The sequence below is a fragment of the Manduca sexta genome, chromosome 24 (genome assembly GCF_014839805.1).
Source record: "Manduca sexta isolate Smith_Timp_Sample1 chromosome 24, JHU_Msex_v1.0, whole genome shotgun sequence".
In the NCBI taxonomy this organism is placed as follows: domain Eukaryota; kingdom Metazoa; phylum Arthropoda; class Insecta; order Lepidoptera; family Sphingidae; genus Manduca; species Manduca sexta.
In genome coordinates, this window is record NC_051138.1 from 8746943 (window position 1) to 8773592 (window position 26650).

General features: G+C 35.3%; 1 protein-coding gene across 6 annotated transcripts; it reads right to left on the minus strand.

Moving 5' to 3' along the window:
• Positions 1-6201: 6201 nt before the first annotated feature.
• On the minus strand, positions 6202-26211 carry LOC115454273 (rab3 GTPase-activating protein non-catalytic subunit). Of its 6 annotated transcripts, none has more exons than XM_037442220.1 (10): positions 26078-26210; positions 25663-25848; positions 22773-22984; positions 22270-22519; positions 12358-12529; positions 11866-12015; positions 10967-11219; positions 7940-10477; positions 7460-7657; positions 6202-7007 (listed from the first exon to the last, which is right to left on the minus strand). In XM_037442220.1, exons 2-10 carry the CDS (start codon positions 25742-25744, stop codon positions 6825-6827), a joined length of 4038 nt encoding a protein of 1345 aa, XP_037298117.1. In that variant the 5' UTR covers positions 25745-25848; positions 26078-26210; the 3' UTR covers positions 6202-6824. The 6 variants fall into 6 exon arrangements, with proteins under 6 accessions (XP_037298117.1, XP_037298119.1, XP_037298120.1 ...); XM_037442222.1 differs by having other exon boundaries at positions 25663-25882; XM_037442223.1 differs by having other exon boundaries at positions 26097-26200.
• Positions 26212-26650: the final 439 nt, after the last annotated feature.

Sequence of the window (26650 nt, forward strand, 5' to 3'; positions counted from 1 at the left end):
GAAAGAAAAACGTAAAAATAATTAATATGTATGGATATTTCGGCCTTTAAAATTTAATACGACGAAATTGAAAAATGGACCTTAAGCTATAACCGTAAGTCTTTATATTAATTAACAACAAAACTACTTATGTTTATTTCTAGCAGTCTACAAAATAATATCAGATCAGACTAACTTTATATCCTAGATACATAGATATTTACTTACGGTTTAATTATTACAATAAAAATTTAAAGCTTAAAAAAGAACTAAGCTGTTTAACTATTTTATCGCAAATCATATTTTGGCAGTTAGCTTATTCATGCTCTACGTTGACTCTGTACTCAAATAATAGAATAATAGAGTCTAATAGAAATTAATATGTTATCAACAAGTTCTAAGACGGACCATTTATTTATTTATAATGTATTCATTTGTTAATTACTTAACAATAAAAAAATCTCGCCGCGCCGGCGGGATTATTTAAACTCGAGTTAAAGAAAATTCAACTCGAGTTGACTCGATCTAAACCCAACTCGAGTTAGTAAATCAAGTTGACACATCTCTACAAAAAAATCTCTACTACTACTTCAGTAGGCAGGGAGCAATGATTAACGAGTATAGAGGATGAGTGATATGGTCACGTGACATGCGGCACATTTAATGCATAAAATGGCGCCGACTCCGCTCCTTACAATAGTGATATGCTAGTACCGAAAATTTTGTATCAACATCGAAGAATTAAAAGAAAGACAAACAAGCCCATAAAAGATCAAATACGAAAAGGGTTAGGTTCTACCATAATATAAATATAACAAACCATAATATAAACAAACAAATTGAAACTGATTTATAAGTAACAATTGTTAAACAAAGCAGTACCTGTTGTGACAAACATCCAGTTGTGTTTGATCTATATTTGTATGTTGCACTATTCCTTGCTAAAAATTTAAGTTACAGATTAAGATATTTACTTAATACATGATAAATGGAATAAGATAGCGTAGCCAGCAATTATTTGGTTGGTTTTATTTTATTTTATTATTATACTCTTTGATGGAGAAACATAACTATGTTTCGGCAAACTAAAATCAATGACCGTAAAGATGGTGGTTAAGATAATCAATTATAATAATTATTTGCAATAACAACAATATGATTATGTATCTATTTCCGCCGGACGAAGACTCGGACCTACTGTCTCGGGGAAGCCCGCAGTCGTCCCTTATGCGCCGAAGAGGGTCAACGCGGAGTTTTAGTTGGTAGGCCGTTGCGTAGGGACTTAGGTTAGGTTCATTGGTTAGGGACTTGGCCCGACCGCCGCCCGAGGGTCCCGGGCTGCTTCAATTGTCGGGTCGTAAGGCAACGGTTACCCCAACATAACCGCTCAGTCACCCCCCGCGAAGACTGAACGGTAGTAATAAGGGACTTTCTCCGCGAAAACAAAAAAAAAAAAAAAAAAAAAATGTATCTATTTCCGTGGATGCAAAGGTTGCTCGAAACATAAGACCGCCAATTGTAAAAATATATCTTACATTTCATCTTTATGTTGTTTCTTTTATGTAACAATTCTAATTTTATTCGTAGCAATATATTAAAGTAATATTACTATTAGGTGAAGTATAATAATCATTACTATTTTACTTATCGGGAATATTGTTGGAAAACAGTTATCTTTTACTCGCGTTAATTAAACGTGTGGTTTATGGATATCTTCTCAAAATGTAAAGAACGAATATATGTATTTCTCAATTCATTTTGCCTTGGTTTTTAAATTTTTTGGTAATCTAAAAAAATATTCTAATTTCACTTAGTTTGTCGTTCTGTATAATACAATATTGATGTGTGCTCTAACATTCTTTCAAAGACAAAAACCGTAACTGATAAACGGGCGTCTGTTAAAATATCGATATCAATAATTTCTAAACAAATCCACCCATCCCTAAGCTCGTGTGTAAACAAACATAATGATTTTAATGTGTATAAATCATGCCTAAAAGGGTCCAAAGCTTAACAAACCAGATCCACATATCATTTTAATTGATAAAAACAAATCCAAAAAGTAAATATACAAAGATATTTGCTAATTTTCGGTAAAAACAGTTACTAAACTATGAAAAGATATTTCGGGGTCTTTCTTGCGTGAATTCGATTTGCATCCTTTCACACAACACTGAGTCATTTTCGAAACTTAACAAATACACTAATAAACACACTGAACAATTGAGAATATGATTATATTACTTTAAATTCAATATTTATGAAGATTTGTTTACATCGTCTGACACTACGTGTACTTGCTGACTGGCCTGCAATAAATGGCGTTTCTGCCGCAAGGCGGTCCCAGTGTGCCCAGTGTGTTGAAGTAAACGAAATAGTGCCATATGCGAAGAAAGCAATTATTTTTGTCTTTTTTTGTTGCGTTCCAAATAAGCATTGAGTAAAAGAGATAGACATATATATTAACAATTCTGCGTCGATTTCCCTAACATAAATATAACTTATTCATATAGCTAACTTTTGAGGCCTGTCCTCTTTATATTTAGTCATTGCGTTTAATGGACGTAAAAAGTGACAACTATACAAAGTCGGTTAACGTGAAGCCGAACTAGCTCGGGTTACCTTTGCCCATATCTTCCGCGCGATTTCGACAAACACTGGCATAGAAAGTCATAGAAAGTGCTGCCATCTATATTAAAAAACACACTACGATATTAAGCCGCTTGACAGCGGGTTACCTTGCGCCTGTTGCGTCACAATTTTACTTTGGTAACGGAATTTCTGGGGAACTAAATACAAGGAGCGCCATCTAATGTTATTTAAAATAAGTAATCGATACCGATTAAATTTAATAAACAACGGGCTAATGGCCGATAGATGTCATTATTAAGTTATCATTAATTAATAATTGAAGCTATTATAATTATTGTTCATTGTCTGATATGTTTTAAATTTAAATTGACCTATTAAATATATTGTTTAGTATCACCGAAAACCTAAAAGGGAAGCCGGTGGGAATCGGCTTGTATGGACGCTTCGCCACTGGTATGAATCTCTCTCTGTAACCACTATCTGCACCATAAGGTAATATAGTATCAATATCGATAGCCTTAGTTATTGTTCTGAGGGAAAACTGCACTGGTTCGAATCTCTCATCGATGTCTTCTTATAGTATTGGAGTGCAGTAAACTACAATGCGATTCAATTCGATTGTTAGGATATCTATTGGTCGCTTGCGATGAACTTGATTGTAAGATCAATAAAGATAGCGCTGCTTGATTTATTTGCTACACTCTTAGAATTGGAATGACAAAATATACAAAGTTAGCTAAATATATTTTAAATTTCGCAATTTGCCAAAAACCTTTAGTTTGCAAGGCTAGGGCGTCGAAGATCTTAAGTCATACTGTGTAGCCGCCTAAGAAGATTAGTCAATTTTTACCACCTGTCAAGTGCCATATACCTCTGCAAGAATGTATACAAGATAGACTGCAACTGTGGCCTCTCTTATATAGGACAAACAAAAAGAAATATAGGGACCCGCGTAAAAGAACATATAGCTCACGTGAAACACGGACGCTCTAAGAAGTTTGCAGTCGCTGAACATTCTGAAGGACGCTCCAATCATTATTTGCGACTAGACAAGCCACTAATCTTGGCAAAGAACACAGATTCCTGCCTAGGATGATTCGCGAGGCTATTGAAATTAAAAAACACCCAAATTTCAATAGGGAAGATGGTTGGAAGCTTGCACAAGCCTGGGATCCTGTTCTAAATTTAATTAAATCGGATCCCAAAAGACCGACTGCCAGACCTCAAGACACTATGAACTCATTCTGCGTAGATCGGACCGTCAAAAGTTGAAATTTAAAAAAGTTGTATATTTGAAAAATGTAGGTAGATATTGTAACTTTGACTTTACGGATGAACAACACCTCAGCCCCCCCGTGACCATGAAGGCTGAAAAGTCTTTGAAACGTCGGGAGAAAATAATAATATAAAAAACCGCGATAAAATCCGTAAAATAGCTTTATTTCAATGCCTAACATTCGCGTAAACATAAGAAATCATTACAAAAATTAGACATATAAAAGAAAACCGTGTATAGTCTATCGATTAAATTTGTTTACATGAGAGAATAATAGGGACTTTCAAAAACTCTGTTGGCAATACCGTCAAAAGTGTATAACTTACCACTGACACAGTGACAAGTCATAATACTTGATCTCAATATTATTTATATTTAAATATTTGGAAATTATGCCACAAACTGTGAATGATTCATCTGTCCTTCGTTTTTAATCCTGGTTATGGTTAGACGAGACAGACCTAAACGATACTTTCACACTGAATATACAGTATTATACAAATACTAGCTTTTGCTCGCGGCTCCGCCCGCGTTATAAAGTTTTTCGGGCTCAAGTTTACCGTTATAAAAGTCACGCTTATATTTTCCCGAGAGCCTATATTCTTCCCAGGGTCTCAAACTGTCTCCATACCAAATTTCATCTGAATACGTTGGGTAGTTTTTGAGTTTAACACGTTCAGGCAGCCAAATGCAGCGGGGGATTTTGTTTTATAATATATTATTATAGAACTTTTTAAGAGGAACAATCCCGTCATACTCATTCATCTTTGTTGTATAACTTTGACCGTTTACGCAGCGAACGCAACGGAAGTTCTCATAACTAATAAATTTTCCCCGTTTTTGTAACATGTTTCATTAGTGCTCCGCTCCTATTGGTCATAGCGTGATGATATATAGTCTACAGCACTCCACGAACAAAGGGCTATCCAACACAAAAATATTTTTTTAGTTTGAACCGGTAATTCCTGAGATTAGCTATTACTGCTCCGCTCCTATTGGGTATAGCGTGATGATATATAATCTATAGCACTCAACGAACAAAGGGCTATCCAACACAAAAATAATTTTTCAGATTGACTCGGTAGTTCCTGAGATTAGCCATTACTGCTCTGCTCCTATTGGGTATAGCGTGATGATATATAGCCTAAAGCACTCCACGAACAAAGGGCTATCCAACACAAAAATAATTTTTCAGATTGACCCGGTAGTTCCTGAGATTAACCATTACTGCTCTGCTCCTATTGGGTATAGCGTGATGATATATAGCCTATAGCACTCCACGAACAAAGGGCTATCCAACACAAAAAGAATTTTTCAGATTGATCCGGTAGTTCCTGAGATTAGCGCGTTCAAACAAACAAACAAACAAACTCTTCAGCTTTATATAATAGTACTAGCTTTTGCCCGCGGCTCCGCCCGCGTTATAAAGTTTTTCAGACTAAAGTTTTCCGTTATAAAAGTAGTAGTTTCCCGGGAGCCTATGTTCTTCCCGGGGTCTCAAACTGTCTCCATACTAAATTTCATCTTAATACGTTGGGTAGTTTTTGAGTTTAACACGTTCAAAAATATTTTTTCAGTTCGAATCGGTAGTTCCTGAGATTAGCCATTACTGCTCCGCTCCTACTGAATATAGCGTGATGATATATAGCCTATAGCACTCCACGAACAAAGGGCTATCCAACGCAAAAAGATTTTTTCAGTTTGGACCGGTAGTTCCTGAGATTAGCCATTACTGCTCCGCTCCTATTGGGTATAGCGTGATGATATATAACATATAGCACTCCACGAACAAAGAGCTATCCAACGCAAAAAGAATTTTTCAGTTTGGACCGGTAGTTCCTGAGATTAGCCATTACTGCCCCGCTCCTATTGGGTGTAGCGTGATGATATATAGCCTATAGCACTCCACGAACAAAGGGCTATCCAACGCAAAAAGAATTTTTCAGTTTGGACCGGTAGTTCCTGAGATTAGCTATTACTGCCCCGCTCCTATTGGGTATAGCGTGATGATATATAGCCTATAGCACTCCACGAACAAAGGGCTATCCAACGTAAAAAGAATTTTTCGGTTTGGACCGGTAGTTCCTGAGATTAGCGCGTTCAAACAAACAAACAAACAAACAAACTCTTCAGCTTTATATAATAGTATAGAAGTATAGATAGATATAAAAAGTGTAAGTAACAAAAACTTTTAGTTGAACTACAAACAAGTCATGGCGACGACACGTTCTTGCTGAGCGTTCTTGCACGGACTATTTATAAGTGTTGCCAGTATCCGAATTCAAAAAATTACTAAAATATGCCATGTCGACAGACTATACAAAATGCGCACACCCTAAGTGAAACATGTTAGATATGATTCTATCCGTTTAATTAGCTAATCAAATCACGCATAAAAAATTAGACTCTAATACCTATTCAGATTTCACAGTCACAATTATAATTAAGACAAGCGCTGGCTTTTTAAGTAGCAGTGGGTCGTTATGTGATATGACAATTACATACATACATTACATGATGCCTTATTGGTATAGTTATTGATAAGGGTGTCTGACACTAATTCTTTTAGGTAACTAACTATTTTAGAATTTACATATGTATGAAGCTGGTTTTTGCTAATATTGATATTCTGGCTGATATTACCGTTTACATGGCTTTACATGGTTATTTATTAGTTTTGTCTGTTGGGATATTATTATTTATGTTACATAAGGGAACTTTCCTTACTTCTAAGCGTAGGACTGGACATTTTAAGATATTAAAAATTAGTCGAAACTTATGTCTTTGAGCTCTTTTAACTCAGAGCGAAATGTCTAACTTGTGGTCTGCAATTATTGGCTAATAGCTGATTATAAAAATTGACTGTTTTTAGAATCAAAAAAGCCGCTATTAATCTATTGCAAAATTAGCGGATTTTGACAACTATGTATGATACGCCACGCCTACTTCTACATTCAAGGCGCTAGAAATACAAAATTTATAATTTCCGCCTAATGAGAACCTCACAATTTTCAATAATAAGTTCAGCCAATTTAATGTTTGAAGAATTTGATGCTGATACGGCTTCAGATGTCTTTTTGTCCATTTGAACCAGCAGGCTTTGCAGTACCAATACTGTAGTAGGCAACGAAGGATTAGCTGGGATTGACGTATCAAGCACCTGAAATATATCCAAAAAAAAAAATATATCCATTATATGACAATGTCTAAAAATACTTTATAAATAATCTATCTTTGTACATAATATTTTCCAGAGGGAGCTCTCTGAGTCCTCAAGACTAAAAAAACAACTTCCATGCACATCATACGAGACTTTTGTCGAGTCGCGGTTTCAAATATCGCGTGGAGGGAAATCTCTTCCCTGCAGAACATCACCGCCAAAATGCCGCAAGGCTCTGGTCTTTGCCCATTTCTTTTCTCGCTGTACATAAGCGATATTCCGAAATTAAAAGACGCCCATCTGGCGCTCTTTGCGGAAGACATCGCATTCTACGCTTCTCGTAGAGACCCGGATCAGGTGGTACGCACTTAGAAAGCCGCAGCCCACAAACTCTGGAAGTCTGAACCTCTACCTGGTAGACCTACACAGGTTCTATGAAAAATTATACTCACGACGTTTTGTAAACGTTTGTACAGATGTGGGGGCACTGTCACGATCCATTCAGGCTGATTGCTTGATCGCTCCAGGCTACGTTTCAATCTCTGAGTAGTTATTGCTAATATTGGCGCCAATAGTAACTCTGGTTTCTGAGCTGAAGTTATTATGTTTTCTGCCAATACATCAAATCCTAGGTGATACAGAGCGATAGCCTGTGAAAATTTTAATTATATAATATTACGTTACGCGCGTATCCGTATACGATCAGAACGAAAAACTATAAGATGGATGAAATATATACGCATGCCAAACTCTATTCTGATTGGTTAATTTTCGCGATCAGTATTAAGGTAAAGATTGGGATCGTTTTTGTACTCGGCTATAAAGAAGATATCGTATGCCCAATTTATACGGATTAAATATTCGACTAAATATGTTGGTATACCCTAATCTAAGAAAAATCTTTTAAATTGTGCAAAATAATCAACGCTTACCTGTTGACGTATTACAAAATCTTCATCGATGCTCCACAATTCTGCTAATGAATAGATCTTTTTCATCCAAGTAACACATTCTTCGCAGTCGTAACTTTTATAAGGTTCATTACTGTCTGATGTACTTATTGTCTCAACAGCAGCTCGAATAAGTTTAGTTAAAAACTTCATCCTATGATTTCTAACTTTTTCAGATGCCTTCATATTAATATCTCGACCAAGAACATTTCCTGTAAGGGCTTCTAATATGTATTGATAATCAATATCATAGAGCGTGTCGAGTGGTTTTAAAAACTTTATATTAAAATGACACTGTAAATGCATAGTGGAAGAAATTTGATAATTTAGGCTCAAAATATTATCATCCACATATTTAGTGTGTTGGGCAACCTCCACAAGGGAAGGCATGCTTTCGTCCCAAATTCTCTCAAACTGTATTGTTTGTTTTTTCTGATTAGCTGTATTAGACGAATATTTCTGAAAGCAACTAAGATATTTTGTTGTTAGAGATAAAAATTGTATCATTACTTGATTATCAAATCCCACTTCCTGTAAAGACAAGGGATCTTTCGGTAATTTGCCTGTTTTGTTAACTAATCGACAAGTAAGTTCAAAAATATGTTTGATATAAGTCGACCATATGATCGAAAAAAGGCCTAAACGAATAAAGTAATCTGATAAAGTAGTTAAACAATGAATCACAGCTTCTAAAAACGCAGTATTTTGCATACATTTTTGCCAAGCCATAGAGTATTCCCAACACATGTTCGCAATTATGTAATCAGCCATCGTACTGAGTGGAAATTGTCGCCGTAAAAGTGATAGCCATTTGAAAATTTTGGGATTTTCATCAACAGAAGAACGATTATTTTCAATAAAAACGAAAGCGGGGTCACTGTCATCATTAACGGAAGGAACTTCTTGCCCCGCTTTGGAGGCCTGTACTTCCATCAGTTCATTGGCAATTATGGCCTCTGGAGTAACACCCATGCCACAAAGCCATTTCGCTATTAGTTCTGTAACAGATCCTTTACCTCTTGTATATATATACTTAAGGTTTACATCATATTCGGAAATGTGTAATTTCGGCAATGATTCTCCTTTAAAGGTATCTTTAAACATTAAAATTATACTAAGGATAGAAATGTCCTCTAGTTTTCCGATCAGGATGCCCCATTTAGCATTTTCTTTCGTAACTGATTCCCAAACTTCTTCTTCGCCTTCTAAATGTTGTATTTCAAATATTCTACCGACTGCTTTGCATGTCATTGCAACGATCATACTTCTTAAGGGACATGGCATATCCACTAACATGTTTCTAATGTTTTCCCACCAAGGGGATATTTCATTGTAGATTATATTGGTAGCGTCCTTTGTACATTTACAAATGTAATACAAAGCAACTATGATTTTTTCAATTAATTCAATATTAATCTCTTCCATCGACATGTTCATTAATTGCATAATTAAAAGCTTAACAATTTCTTTTGGGTCAATATTACATTCATTGATATAATTAGTAAGTAATTTAAAGTCCTTTAATTTGAAAATAGATTTAAAAGTAATACACGCTAAATTATTGAGTTTTTCAGGTGTAGCATCAGGTTTTAAACAAATATATTGAGATTTTTCGTCTAGCACAAAACAAGATACAAATTCTTTGTACGTACTGACTTTAGTATCAGCAAAAGTTACCCTAATTTGCTGTTGTTCTTTGTAATCCTTTTCTTGTGCCAGAGCTAACATCCTTTCTAAAATACAGCTATCGTCTTCTAGTAAGTGAAAAGCTGACGTGGCCTGTTCTTCATTATCTTCAAAATGCATATCATTACGATCTTTGTTTTCTTTTACAGGTAATCTTAAAAAAGTTTGAAATTTGGTTTGTAGCTCATTCATATCATCGGAATGTTCATCGTTAATAAGTCGATAAAAAAGTGTAGTTAAGCCCAGTTTTGCAAAATAATGTTTTATAACTTGTTCCTGAGTATTCAGATTGTCTTCAGCAAAACAATTCCAGAAGACATTTAAACAAGACATGGCAACTTTAGGAGATGCGTTATAATTATTTATCATTAATTCCAGAAAGTGTTTTCTCAGTTCTAACGTTTTTAATTGAGAAACTTTTGCTAATAATTCATTTTCGTATTCATCCGTCGAAACATCAGACTTTTTTACATAATCTCGCAATTCTCTCAGCGTATGTAGATCTTTCGATCTTTCAGAATGTTCTCCATCTAATGCAAAGAAAAATGGAATATTAAACTTTTTTAATTTTCCATCCGGGTCTAATAAAATACATTGAAATTCCGGCAAATTAAGTTTTTTGTAGGTATAGTTTTTGTCTGCCCCGACCAGTCCACAGGTGTTATAAATCAATATACCATTCTTAGTAGCAGTGAAAACGGCCACTCTAGTACCAGTTTGCATTACCCGAATGTCAATAAGCCCTTTCTTTGGATTGTATATAACCAAAAATATAGCCCTCTTGATTTCTTTAATCACGGACAATTGTGGTTTTTTGTCGTCAACTTCGAATAACTGAAAAAGAAAATGAATTCGATTAATGTCCCCACGGGTAAAGTAAGTGATGGAAATACATTAGATTTTGCACAGCTTCCACGATGAGCCCATCCTCTTTTACTCTACAAGATACAGGTTAACCAGGAATATAAAAAACTTGCTTTGAAGGCGACCCTTCTGCTTTCTGTTCTAAAGTTAGAATTGTTAATAGAAGAGATTAGTTCTGTATTTTATAAAAAAACACAACAACGAGAGTTTTTATTAACCTCGTCAGGCTATAATTAATGATATCAATTTTTTATAATAATTTAATTTGGAGACAGATTAAATTATTTTTATATCATTTCCCGGTGATATTCCGTAAAACATACACATAAAACTTAACAAAGAAAATATAAATACTTATTATCCACCCTAGTTTATTAATTTATAATTTACAACGGACTTTAAAACTGTAAATTGTAAGTACTTATACCCACTATTTGACAGCAAGTTAAAACGCCAAACCTGAACAAAGGCACATTGAGCATCTCTGCAGCCTTTAAACAGTCGAACGAGATGCCCTCTATTTACATCAAGAAGTGCCACGCGTCCAAAACTATCGACAAAAGCTGCAAGGCGTCGATCGGGTGAAACAACTGCCACTGTGCCGACTCGTTGCGTATCGTATAAGCCGGAGCGCATAGTTAGGGGCTCCGATCGAACGTGTGGCTCGCTGCCAGATGTAGCACTCTCTGTTGAACCTCCACCGAGCCAACCTCTAAAATATACATAATTAAATTTGCCAAATAACTAACATGTTATAAAATCTGTATTAAACATTGATTGATTCCTTCCTAGCCGAATTTCAGCCACGGTGGCCAATCTCAACGGAGATCAGCCAGGTACGCAGCAGATACTTTAGTGCACAAGCTTGAGTGCAATACATATGTGCACTCGCATAGTCCAGTGAGACGGTAAACCGTCATAACCGAAGAAAGATTAGGCGCAGGATTTAGGTTTTTGCGAGGCACGGGGGTCTTACATCGCCAATAAACTGACTCCGAACTGCGACTGACTAAATTTTAAGATGGAAAAAACCAGTCGCAATTATATTTGGCCCGACCCGGGATTCGAACCCAGGACCTCACCGCAGAAGTCGTACTCATACTGAGTACAATTACAACTACACTACCGAGGCTGTGTCGTATTAAACATAGGTATATAGGAAGAAAATTATAATATTAAAAACCGGGATAAAATCCGTAAAATAGTTTGTTTTTCAACATCTCATAGACTTAGGGGCGACATTACAAATCTATATAAATAATGAGATCTAATCCAACAATGAACCCTAATTCTAATCGGCCCACTTTCGGGGCAACACGAGTATATTAAACGAGGTTGTTTACTAATTCAGTACTCACGGCAAAGCTGACTTGATTTTATTGGCGACTGCTCTGGCTACGTCTTGTAAAGGAGGTGTTGTACCTCCTTCGAGAGCATAATGAAATCCTACAAATGGTTTCTGTCCTGCTCCAAGTATCAAAGAATTAACAGGTGGAACAGAACGGTACCTGCAATGATAGTGCAGGCGTTAAAACATTTCCGCCCTGAGGCTTGTGACCGTCTGAAAGAATCCACCACGGTATCTTCCGCATGTCGTAAGTGACTACAAATAAAGGCTATTAGTGAATCTGAAACGATCCAGTTAAGATTGTAACAGCGCTCTCAGCACTTGGACTCTCTTTTATACACTATATAATCCTTGGGATTGTTGGGACGATTGGTGAAGGCATTTTTCAACGCAAAGGCAGGTGATGCGCCACTTAACGTTATTGTGTAGAAGTCAACCGGTTTATAATTTATTAATTAAAAGTGGTAATTTTTAATTAACAATTAAGTAATTACATTCTCACCATATATCATATCCTCCATAAGTTGAAGCTGCAAGAAGGTGATCATATGCATTCTTTAACTCAAGGCCCACAACTGCAGCGTCATTAATAATTTCCTGATCACAAAACACCCATTTTCGAACACTTATATTACGACTATCTATCATATAGTCATCTTGAATGCCAGCTCTGACTAAAAAGTAAATATAATGTTCTGTTGACATTTATGTCATGCATAAATTCAATTTTTGGCTGGTATTGCTGCTGTTTCTGAGTAGTTATAACACTTGCCACCGAACATCGATATATATGTACCACGTACTAGATTTGGCGTTCCGAACATTCGCTGTGTTCAACTGAATTGAACTGCAATCCATACAACAGCTTTAGTATGGTGTCAATATTGACAGCTTGTGGTTGTGTACGGGGCGGCGCTCATAATATAATAATTACTCTTGTCTAAGTGTAAACCTGGATCATGGATGTAAATAAAAAAAAATTGTCAAGTAAGTAAAACTATTTGTTGTTTAAGTGAATAAATAGATGATAATACTAGAAAATAACAATAGAAAAATATGTTTATATTTCAAAGCAACGCCGTTTACAATTATAGACTAAAACATGCAAATGTTCCATTATGAAACTGGTTGTAGATAAAATATGCGACTGAAAACAGATTTAACGTGGTGATTTTAGAAGGATTTTATTTTGTTTAGTGTCGAATACAGGTAACTAGAAACAAGTTCTATTATATCTAATAATGAAGTCGTAATTTGAACTTTATATATTTTAGATGATGAAAATCCATGATTTATTAAATTGTTTATAACTCATATCGTATATATTATATATCCTCGATCCAGATACAAAATAATTTTAAAGTATAAAGTCTGGTTAGCACTATCATCAGGCGCATGCGCAATGGTTCAAAAGTGTCGTACAGCTGGTACTCGCTATCCTTTTCTGACTGGTAATATTACGCGCTAGCTCTCTTTCACTCTACCTTCAATATTTATCATTTTTAAGAGTCAGCAACCCTTATTTGCGGCCAGATTTAATTAGGCAACCGTGTATCATGATCAACAGAAGAAAATCAGCTTTAATTTGATGTATAGCTAATAAATATACATTATGAACGAGTAAATGTATCATAGTCATACCTGCTTACACCTGGCTGCGAAGAGGTGCGGCCAAGTGCGCAACGGCAACCGTGGTTTTTCAGAGTCTTTATGTGTATTGTCATGAAGTGGACGATATTTTATTTTGAAAAACAAATGAATGAAATGTTTTCCGAAAAATCAATTAACAATAATTTAATTAAAAATATTAGCGGCCAAGTTTTAATAGGCAACCTAGTAGATATATATTCTTCTAAGCATAAATATGTGTAAGAATGTAGTTTTTAACATGTACTCGATGAGTGCACTAATTCTGCAGCGGGATGTTAGACTATTCATATTAATAAGCTATTTTATTGTATATTTGGAAATTGAAAAAAAAAATCTGTGAAAAATATGTTTTAAAGTTTCAAACTTGAATTTCACAAAGTTGGCGTATTTATATATTTTTAATATTTTTTCTAAAAATAGCTAATATTGTATAGATAATTCCTGCGAAGGTTCATAATGGGCTGAGAAGTCGTTTAGGAGCAAGACTGGTTACAGTGCCGAAGCGCAGCAGGCTCCCGAAAGAGAGAACTAGCAAAAACATATAATTAAACTAAATACTTAAGATCAGAGTTTTCTATCATGTTTTTCATTGCTCTAAGGATCGAATTACATCTGATTATAATATAAAAAAATATATTTATATTACCGTGGGTGTACCACAATATTTGAAACTTGGCATTTGTCATAGGCTATTTAATATTATTTTAATTTTACTTTTTCTTTATTATATTATTATTTTAATTTATTATACAGAGTGGTGACGACATAACGACATTAAATGAAAACACGAACCTCACTAGTTGATCAAAACACTCTAAAATTATCAAAAAAGTTATTACGCAAAACTACAAGAATCTAATTTTTCAAACAAACTAAATGCGAAAATAATCTAAATTAAACACACCAGCCTTTATAATATTGCTTATTAACCTCATCTGACCTGTAGGCACTGCACGTAGGCGTACGTACGTACTTATTTGGCGGTCCCTTTTGGGCGTAAAGTTTCATTCATGAACATAATCTAAAAAAATGGTGGTCATGGTCACTAGGTTCACATTTCATGTAAACACTTGAACATTTAATCACAACTAATACACACGCGTACGAACTACAAAAGAAATGCCGACAAAGCGACGGCCGCCGCGGCGCGCTGCGCTGCGCCCGCATAGGCATCAGCTGATGTGGGTCTTACAACTTACATTATGATATTTTTTTTATAATATTGAATTTTGTTTCTAATTAATAGTTTAGTTTATCTATCCATACGTAACGCTGTATAAGAACGTTCTCTTCTTTCGAAAAGCTAATCATTCGATCGCGCTGTCTTCGTTTTCGGTAGCGCTTCCCTTACACCGGGTATTTTTGCCTACACTTACCTACATGTTTAGACAAAATGTCGAATTGACAACGTAGCTATCTTACCAGTTTACAAAACAAGTGGTGCGTCTCGGCAATCTTTCCTTGCTAATAATAATAATGTTATCTTTATGGTGATTAGGTCTAAATACAACCAGCAATACAATAAAATATTGTAATATTATTTCTGAGTAGCGAGTAGCACATTGTATTTAGTTGTATTACGCATGTAGGTAAATGAAATTGTTTTGAGGTGAATGACCTAATGAACTTGCGTGGCTAAATCGTAATGCACGTACATCATGTTCTAAAATCGTTAAAGTAAAAAATAATTCCTGCGGCTAAACCATTGATTGTAATTTGATAATTTTTGGTATACGTACTACTAACGTGATACTCGGCATGTGGTTTCATTTAATGTCGCTATGTCGTCACCACCCTGTATACATGGATATGATAAAAGAACCTGACTTATGCCAGCAACATTTACTTAAATATAGACAAAAATACATAATTTTGAAAAACAGAAATCTTGTAAATATTCCGTACACGACTGTTCTTGTTTACTTAGTTTAAAAAAAAAATACATTGTACACCAGTTGTCTGACTTGCTTGTTTATTTTCTTAGCAAAAATCGAAGACCAATGTTGACCGTTCATCTCGGGAAATATATTGGGCAGCTTAATATTATATGCGTTTTCTTTTAAGGGTTCATAACAACTACAGAACTGCGCTGTGCGAGAACCGTGAGCACACTGAGAAATGTCATTTGAGCTCTGTGTCCCGGGCCCACGCCACGCATTCACCTCAGTAACATCCCCCTCGGTTTTTGGAGGGTAGCTGATACACGAGTCAGTGGGATTCTGTATTTAAACCTTTTAAAAAAATCAGGAAATCTCTATATTACTATAATTCCTATTGAATTGTGTTTTGTATATTCTTAGTGGTGTCGGTAAGTGTTTTTGTGTATTAATTAGTCCTTGTTACTATCTCATATAGTAACAATGGACATATCACCTCCAGACCCCCCCGATCCCCCGGATATTTCCCAATTGCTATTTCCCGGTTGCTATGGATGTTATTTCCTCCCTGCACCCTGATACTAGTGTGGCTAGACAATCGGCCTATAAACGCCAAAGCGATGACTCCTCGGAGACAATCATCCCTACCAAAAAAACTAGTTCAGCACAACCGGTCCTTGAATGCCCTTCCATTCAAACCTCATTCACTCACACAAGTTACAAGGAACTTTTGAGTTCTTACCCTGATTCAAGCACAGGACCATTTATCGTTCATGTGTCTCGTGTTGAAACTGATCCTTCATCTGGATCGACCATCAGACCCATTAATTTTGGCCAGTTTTTGTTCAAGCATAAAATACCAAACATAATGAAAAATGGGGTAAAAAAAGTGGGTCGCAACAGAATTTCTATTGAATTTCTTACTGCTGTTGACGCAAATAATTTCTTAATTAATCCTACTTTATCACTCAATAATTATGTTTCTTCAATCCCCTCATACAATGTGACCCGGTTGGGAGTAGTTCGAGGAATTCCTGTTGAGGTTTCCATGGATGACTTCATTAAATACATAGAAGTTCCAGATGGATGTGGTAAAGCAATTAAAGCGAGACGACTCAGCAGAAAGGTAATTACAGATGGTGCTCCTAGTTGGCTACCAACTCAAACTATTGTAATTACATTTCTGTCACAAAATTACCCTCTTACGTATATTACTTCTATAACTCTCTTCCTGTGGATATATATATACTTCCCACAATTCAATGCCTTAACTGCTGCGGTTTTGGTCACATTATAAACCAATGTCGGTCAAAAACTAGATGTTATATATGTTCTCTTCCACACCCAGGTGACTCATGCTCGGTGGACATGCAATCTGCTAAATGTACTTCCTGTTCTGGTAGTCATTTTGCCACACACAAAAGCTGTCCTGAACATGACAGACAAAAAAATATAAAAATGCTCATGTCTAGGGACAATGTGTCTTACGACATGGCATCCTCCCATTTTAAACCTAATAACTCTTATTCACAAGCTATCAAAGCTGCTCCTAATCTATCTTCCCCAATTAATATGCCTTCTCCTTCACCCAATAATTCACCTCCTGAACGTTCTTCATACAATAAAACTACTTTCTCCTCCCCTCGATCCCGAGCCCCATTAGGTAAGAGCTATAATAGAGTGTTACATTCTGATATTACTTCTGATCCTGCCTCTTCACAACCAAATGGCTGCGCTTTGAATACTCCTGTAGATGACTCTCTCCCAGAAAGTAACCTTCTAGAAGGTCTTATAAATCTAGTATTCACTATTATATCCACATATTCTGATTGCTTACCGACCAACGTTGCCAATAAATTACAATTAATTTTTTCCCTTGTTAACAATGGATCCAATAAAGATTCTTCAGTGGAACAGTAAGAGTATCCGCAATAAGAATCATGAAATTTCTCTTATGATTTCTAAATATTCCCCATCTATCCTTGCTATTTCCGAGACTTGGCTTGTCCCTCTTGGCTCTCATTTTCGAGTCCCTGGGTTTGCAGGTTTTCGGGATGACAGGGACGATGGCTATGGGGGAAGTGCTTTATTTGTAAGTCAGTCCCTCATTTATACCCAGTTAGCTGTTCCTCCTCATAGTCAAAACTTTAATGTCGTGGCTGTGAGGTGTTTTAACATTTCTTTTGTTTCTATTTACATCCCTCATCCTTCTTCCTTCATATTCCTTGAACTTCGTTCTATTTTATCTTCCCTTCCTAGTCCTATTATAATCATGGGCGATTTTAATTGCCACCATACATCATGGGGGTCCTATCGGTGTGACCGTGTCTCCTTTCCTCTTCTCGAAATATTGGATGATTTTAATTTTTGTGTTATCAATGATGGGTCTCCTACCCGTCGTGTTTACCCTTCTCAGAATCCAAAGAGTGTTGTAGATTTATCCATTTGTTCTGCATCTCTTGCGTCTCTACTACATTGGGAAATAAGTCCCCACAGTTTTAGCAGTGACCATTTTCCAATTATTATCTCCGTCCCACTTAATTTTCCTCTTCAAAATCCCTTCTCCCCTCTCCTCAAATATCGTTTATCTGGGGCTGACTGGCCATCATATGTAGCATCCCTCGATTCTCAATTCAAAAGTTAGTATCTGGCAATAGTAATTTACACCCTTTAGATGCATATAATAAATTCGTTGAGGCGATTTCTTCGTCTGCAGACTCTCACATTCCACTTAAAAAAGGCAAATCAACCAAAAAGTCGCCGCCATGGTGGGATGCAGAGTGCACGAGCATTATTCACCAACGCCACAAAGCTGAAATTAAATATAACTCTTCAATGACGACAGAGAATTTTCATCTCTTTTCAACAAATGGCGGCCCGTTCCCGCAGATTATTATCCCTTAAAAAAAAGCAGGGTTGGATGCGGTTTTGCGAAAGTCTGTCACCCAAATTCCCTTCATCATATGTTTGGAGTCAAATAAAAAGGTTTAGATCTGCTCGTAATTTTTCTAATACCCCATCCAATGATCCTTCCACTTGGATCGACTCATTTGCTTCTAAAATTGCCCCTCCTTCAGTCCCAGACTTTTCCTGTCTTCCCCTCTTATATCCTCCTCTTCCTTCAACTCACCCCTAGCATCCCCATTTTCGTTTGAAGAATTGCAATTGTCTTTAGACGGCCTTGTCGACTCTTCTCCTGGGCTTGATGGCATTCCCTATTCATTCTTGACAAGAGCTAATGATAACTGCAAACAGTTTTACCTAAAACTGATTAATCATTTTTTTGAAACTGGTGTTGTTCCCGATGCATGGAAAACACAAATTATTATTCCTCTCCTCAAACCAGGTAAAAATCCTCTTCACTCTTCTTCATATAGACCCATAGCCCTCTCCTCTATATTACTTAAAATTTCAGAACATTTGCTCAAACATCGATTGGATTGGTTCATGGAGAACTCAGGCAAATTGTCAGATACGCAGTTTGGATTCAGGAAAGGAATGAGTACTCTAGACAGTCTTAGCATTCTTACAACTGATATTTACCGCTCTTACCAAAACAAAGAAGTACTTTTAGGTGTCTTTTTAGACATCACTTCTGCATATGATAATGTTCTTCTTCCGGTTCTCAGAGAAAAACTTCTAAAGCTGAGTGTCCCTGAGAAGATGGTACATTTCATATTTAATTTGATGACGAGCAGATCAGTGGTAATTAAAATCAATAACACATTCTTACCCCTAGAACTGTCTGGAAAGGCCTACCTCAAGGTTCAGTACTGAGTCCTCTGCTTTACAACATTTATACTTATGATCTTGATGTAGTGGTGAACAGTTACTGTCAAGTCCTACAATACGCAGATGACCTCGTACTTTACTCATCTTCCAAATTTATCCACTGTGTAGAATCTGACTTAAACCAGGCACTAGCATATCTGGGTGATTGGTTAAATGTTCATGGTCTCACCCTATCAACATCAAAATGCAATTCAGTGTTGTTTACAAAAAAAATAAATATTCACACTGTTAAAATCCTTATTGATGACTAAGTCATTACTCAGGTCTATCAAACTAAATTTCTAGGCATTATACTAGATTCGAGGATGACTGGTATCCCCATTGCCTTTACATTTCCCAAAAATGTGAAAAATGATTAACATTTTGCGTTCCCTGTCTGGAGTTTGGTGGGGTCACATCCTTACTCTCAAAAATTGCTATACAATGCAATTATCAGAAGTCACCTGGATTACGGCTGTTTTCTGCTAGACCATTGTAATAAGGCAGGTTTGAATAGTTTGGATAAAATACAAGCTAGATGTTTACGTATAATTATGGGGGCTATGAAATCTACTCCTATCAATGCCATGCAAGTGGAGTGCGTTGAACCCCCCCTTCATATCCGTCGCCAGTACCTGTGTGACAGATTTTTCTTTAAACTTGTTCAATCTACTTCTCACCCTCTTTTAGATAAACTTAGAACTCTTTCACAGTCACTTCCAAGTAATCCACGGTCCATGCCTTGTCTTCTTCTTAGTTTCCGCAGTTTTTCTCAATTATCTTGCCCAACGTTCCAATCCTCACTTAGTCCTTTGTACTCCCTTCCTTATAAGGCCCTAATTTTTAAACCATCCGTCCTTCTCAATTTCGGCATAAATAAAGGTACAATTGAGGCAAACATTGTTTTTAATGAGATATTGAATTCAAAATGGGAGGGTTGGTTACCAATGTTTTGCGATGCCTCTAAATTATCAGATGACGCGTGCGTGGGTTCGGCTGTTTGGATTCCTAATTCACGCATCATACTTTCTTTTAAATCTCCTCCCTGTACCTCTGTATTTACAGGAGAATCTATAGCAATACTTGAAGCTGTTCGATTTGCCCAATCGCATAAATTAGATAAATCTATAATTTTTCCGACTCTTTAAGTAGTCTTCAGGCCATAATGTCCAATCCATTCCGCTCCAAATCTAAATTCCTATTACCTTGAAAATAAGACAGACATTGTTTGAGTGTGCTCTACATAACCTTAAAATAGTACTGGCCTGGATTCCGGGTCATGAAGGGATTCATGGCAATGAAACTGTGGACTCCTGTGCAAAATTTGCGACTCAGAGTGGTTCCTTGGAATACTACAATTACTTCAGCCAAGACTTATGTCTTTTGTCCCTTACTCGACTAACTCGCACATGGAATGAGCAGTGGCGGGTATCTAAATCGGTGAAGGGAAAATACTATGGAGACATTGTTCCAGATATCCCAGTCAAACCATGGTTTTTCAAGTTCCGTCAATTGGACAAAACTGCTATTTCCACTATCTGTCGTCTTCGTTTCGGCCATGCATGCACCCCGATTCATCTGGCAAAATTAAGGGTTAGAGACCATTCACTTTGTGAATGTGGCTTGGAGGAAGGAAGCGCCGATCATTTATTCTTTAATTGTCCCAAATTACGATATCCCTATATAATATTCTTCCTGATAACGTCTCCCGCCCCACTAGTTTCAAGTGTATCCTCTCCTTAGTAGACTCTCCCTTTGTTAGACAGCTATGTAAATTTATAGAAATTAACAAAATAAAGTTATAACATAGGTAACTGTCTAAGTCTAAAGTCCTTTCTAACTTTTTAGTCATAAGTGCCAAATGTTTCTGTACGTTTAGTTATATCTAATGCATGTGGTGTTATTTATTTATTGGTTTGAAATCATATTTATATGCGTGATGTCTACTTATCATATACATGTTGTTGTAGATCACTAACATTTGGGAAAACATCAATTCAATACGCTACGAGGGAAAAAAAAGAGAGTCAACTGTCACTCAAAAACTGTCTTAACGTAGTGGTTATATTCTCTATGGAACTGTCAAATCCCCTTCGTTTATCTTCTCCCATTAACAAAAGTCTTCATCATAAAGACATTCAACTTTAATACCCAGATTAATACCTCAGTAATCTGCAGTCTGAAACAACGTGACATTGGCGGAATAGCTTCATAATCAAGCTCGTCGCCAGTAATCAAAGAAGAAGAAGAAGAAGAACATCCCCCTCCCCCTCCCCCCTCCCCCACCTACCCATTTCCGCGCGGGCGATCCCGCAGTTGTGTAGTTTATCTATTGTAATTAGTTAAATTATAACATTATAATTTGATATGTGATAAGTGTACAAATAAATATTAATTTATTTTATAGACACAAATAATAATTATTACAGTCTGAAGCAATAAAATTATTTAATGATATTTTAATAAAATTTATTTAACTAGATAATGCATTACAATAAAACTTTCTCTCAATGTATTAAGTACCTTCTTTTCTATTATTTGCGTCCTTTTCCCAACAAGCATACCATAACGTGAAGAATACAATTTTTAGAAACATTTTTATCTTGTTACGTACACACACACGTTTTTTTTAATGATTGCGATAATTTTTTACCTCATGGTTCGATTTGAATTATCCTTTTTGCGTTGAATTTCGTATAGCTTCGGAATGGTCTTATTTTAATTTCATAGGTATAGGACCTTGAATTTCGAACATGCACAGCACTACTACAAATCAAATATAATTTTGATGATTCTTTTTGTATTGGGCTTAAAATACCCCATAGCTAGTACCAAATTAAAAAAAAATGTTTGACATTGAACATCATAGATGCAGTGATTCATGGAGTTGCTTAATTTATTGTTTTTTTTTTAATTGTTCTTATGAGAATTAATTAAACATAGATAAAAGATAAATGTGCTTAGTGGTTTAGAAAAAAATCACTGAATACAATTATGACATATCTATTCACAATTAAAACACCTGTAATAGCGAAATATTATTAACTAATAAGTACTTACATAGAGCACACAGAAAAAAAGGTACCTAACCTAGAAATTATTACAAAAAAGCTCACCTTTGGCTAGTTGTGCTTTAGCTGAACGTAAAGTTTGAAACAAAGTTGTGCCACTGATGATGCATTCACTGGTTTGGAAAAGAATATGGACATCATCAGACAAAGTTCCATAAGTTCCAGTGTGGCAGGATATTTTCATCACAGGCTTTTCATCAAATTTCTCCAGCAACAATAAATGACCAGTATTTGTATAAAATCCGACATTTCCATTTTGAAATCCAACTATTATACAAAACCAGTCTGGGCCATTCTGTAACATAATATTTTATCTTTAATCTCTTTATTCTAGCAAAACAAAACAATGATATAGGTGGACCCCCTCATGTCTAGCATGCAGGCCTTATTTGAACCAAAAGAACAATGAGTTATGGTGTGAATAGTAAATATTTTTTTTACTTATTCTAACACCCAAAACATCCCTTTTTGTGTCTATCTAAGAGGTGGTGTAAAAACAAAAGTAACAATTTACAGCAAACCCCTTTTTTATATACTTGTGTACATACCTGAGATGATTGCTGCGAAGGACAAATAGGTAAAGCCAAGACAACAGTGACATCATAAGGCAAAGTACCACTCCATGATATCAAAAATGTGTTGCTTTCATTAGAACTTATCCACTGTGAAGACAATAAACAAAGACGATCCCTGTAGGCCACTGCCAGCAAGTTTCCACATGAAGAAAGTGACACACAACATTGTGATAGCCAATTTTTATCTGAAAAGTTGATCTCAAATAAGAATACACGAGTTTTAATACATACATACCAACCCTGTTTAGTATAATACTACACCGTTATAATTATGATGCAGATCCAAAATTTTTACAATGGCATAGAATTATTTAGGGTTTCTCAGACAGATGCTAAATTATAATTATATTTTCATTTTTAATTTTATATGTACATTTAGTTAAGCACCTTTACTTGCATTATTAGACACATAATAAAAATTCACTGTAATGACATTGTTTCCAAATAAAAAAAAATGTTGAATAATATCTTAAATCAAATAGACTGAATTGGGGGTGGCCATGGGGCAAGGGAGATTTAGTCCCCCCACCAGAAGTAGGAAGTTTTTTTTTATTAAACAGGATGGGAAGATGAGTAGTGTTTTTTCCGAGTGATAATAAAAAAAAACCTTCATCTACTGGCTTCCAACACAGTTCTGCCTCCGAGAATTTCTTGTTGGTAAAAAAAAATTACCTTTAACAACTACTACTCAATACAAATTGAAATAGCAATCTTTAATTACGAAAAGTACCAAATTAAATTTCATATCACAAAGATATGATAACTTTCTTATGAATTTGCAAATATTTAAAAAAAGAATGTATTTTGCTAGTGCCCCAGGAGCCATAATCTAATTGGGAAGCTTGAGGCTATCCCTCTTGGTTGTCTGGCAGTTGTAGATTTCTTAAAATTTGTGTTTAATATAAGTACCAACCATAAATATATAGAGATTTTGAATAAATTAAACCACATACTTGTTTTAATGTCTGTTAATATTGTGCTAAAAAACATCTGTGCACAACAAATATTTCCACCAAAAACCCCATTTTTACATTTCTGATCATTTTGTATTTTAGTATGAATATAGCGTGAGTGTAGTGTGTATTTCTGTCTGAAAGTATGATGTAGACACTGCAACAAATTCTTATACAGGGTGTCCCAGAAAGCAGTGTCAAGCAGAGGCCCAGAAATAGAGCACCCTTTGGGATATCCAAATCACCCCAATGTATGTTCCGCGATTTTTCATAGTTTTCGAGTTATGAATATTGTTCTGAATTTTAGAGAATTTTCGATTTGAACGTTTAAATGTTTTCTTTTTAAAAAAGTAGAAGACTTTTCAAGATTTTTTAATGCAACAAAATTTTCATTAGTTGTACTTTATTGCTAAAAACAATCAGCTTCATAACTTTAGTAAAAACTATGAAAATGTTGGTGTAAAGTGAAAAATTTACATTCTATGAATTATAACTTAAATTTTCTTCTTTAAATTAAAAAACTAAACAGGTGACTTTGTGGTTCTAAGGTAGGTCAAAAACTTCTCCAGACTCTCGACTTACATATTCATTAAAAAAAACATAGTCCTTCATGGGGACTATTTTAGCTAAAATCAGCCTTAAAAGACAGCAAGGTGGAAAATTCTTTAAATTTGATAGCAATAATTCGGTATCTTATCCCTTCGGCCCATTGTAATCGTAAGTAAAAGAGTTACACCTACATTTACAAACTTTAAACCACCAGAACGAATTATGCAAAATTAATTGAACTTAAACACAAGAATATGCCAAATGTTAAACTTATAGCATTCTTGCAGTTATTTTCGGTTAGTTTACAAACTAATTAGGATTGATGAAAAGTCAAAAAAAATAATTGTAATCTAATGGCAAATTTTATGAATTTTCCACCTTGCTGTCTTTTAAGGCTGATTTTAGCCAAAATAGCCCCCATGAAGGACTATGTTTTTTTAATGAATATGTAAGTCGAAAGTCTGGAGAAGTTTTTGACCTACCTTAGAACCACGAAGGCACCTATTTAGTTTTTTAATTTAAAGAAGAAAATTTAAGTTATAATTCATAGAACGTAAGTTTTTCACTTTACACAACCATTTTCATAATTTTTATCAAAGTTACGAAGCTGATTGTTTTTAGCAATAAAGTACAACTAATGAAAATTTAGTTGCATTAAAAAAATCTCAAATAAATCTTCTACTTTTTTAAAAAGAAAACATTTAATCGAAAATTCTCAAAATTTTAGAAAAATATTCATAACTCGAAAACTATGAAAAATCACGGTACACATATATGGGGGTGATTCGGATACCCCAAAGGGTGCTCTATCTCTGGGCCTTGGCTTGACACTACTTTCTGGGACACCCTGTATAGTAGTAGTAGTGGCATTAGGATATCATTATCATCAGCCGTAGGATGTCCACTGCTGAACTTGGAGCTTTCCCAAAGATTTCCAGATTGACCTATTGGAAGCGGGCTGGCATCCAGCGACCTCCTGCAACTTTTATGAGGTCATCTGTCCACCTTGTAGGTGAATGTCCAACGCTGCGCTTGCCAGCTTGCATTAGGGTGTGTAATTTTTTTTTTTATATTTATTTTGTTTGATTCTTACTCTTTTTGAATTTTACATCCCTAGGTTGAATAACTTATTGTAAAGTATTATTTTAAAAAAAATGAGTAAGTATGTGGTTTCATTTCGTAACGCAATATCAAAACGACCCTGTATAGGTACAAGCTTAGGGCGATACTATGAAATTGCATCCATTAGAAACTCGCCGTGGCGCGCCAAGGGAAGTTACCGTATCATCTATAAATACTGATACAAAATAAATATAATTTTGACGCTGGACATTAGATTACTTACCTAATTTAGTCCTTACCTTCTTTGTCTGGAATGAATAGCGACCTTCCTAGACTTGATATGTCTCCACAGTCTGCAATCTGTTCAACTTGGCACGACATTTTGAATCAGTTTTTTCATTTATAACCACAAATACTATGCAAAAAATAAACCACAAATAGTTTTTTAACACTTCTGTGGCTCAGTCTTTAAATGGACCACTATCCTAAATTTATTAAACATACATAACAAATAAGTACCTACAAATCAAAGAGAATTATAAAATATATGGGGACCAATCATTTGTAGATTATAGATCAATTTTTTTTTCAGTTTTCACCAATAAATAATAATAATAATAATAATAATAATAAATCTTTATTTCACCAAAAATATTAATTGAACAAACACAACTAAAGCAATACAATACAGATTACAGATCATGAAATACTTTCTTTTATCTAAGTTTCTAACTTTCCACATATTATAATTCTCTAGTTTTCACATTGAAAACAACAGAGATAAAAAAGCTATTGAGCTATTGAGCCTATTGACAAAGAAGCTGTTGACAAATCACTGACGTCTATTATACCATTGACTTTTTTTTTTTAATTTGTTTTTCCCTTTTTTTTTTTGGTATAATTTACTCCTTAAGGAGAAGGCAAAGGCTCTCAGCCATACAGCCTAGTCTGTCTTCTTTTATACTCCTTCTTTATTACAATTTAAAGGCCGGTGCCATATCTGTAATATTCTTGAATTATAAGACGAAAGTCATGTTTGCAACGTTCCCAATTATAAGGCTGAAGCCATGTCTGAAATATTCTCAATTATAGGGCCGAAGCCATATCTGATATAGTCACAATTCTAAGGCCGAGGCCATGTCTGAAATAGTCTCAATTATAAGGCCGAAGCCATGTCTGTATCCTCAAGTATATGATCTGTCTATATCTATTTATCATGTAGAAATCTCCATATTATATGTACATCATGTCAAAATAAGAGTTCACAAAATTCTTCACTTAATTAAT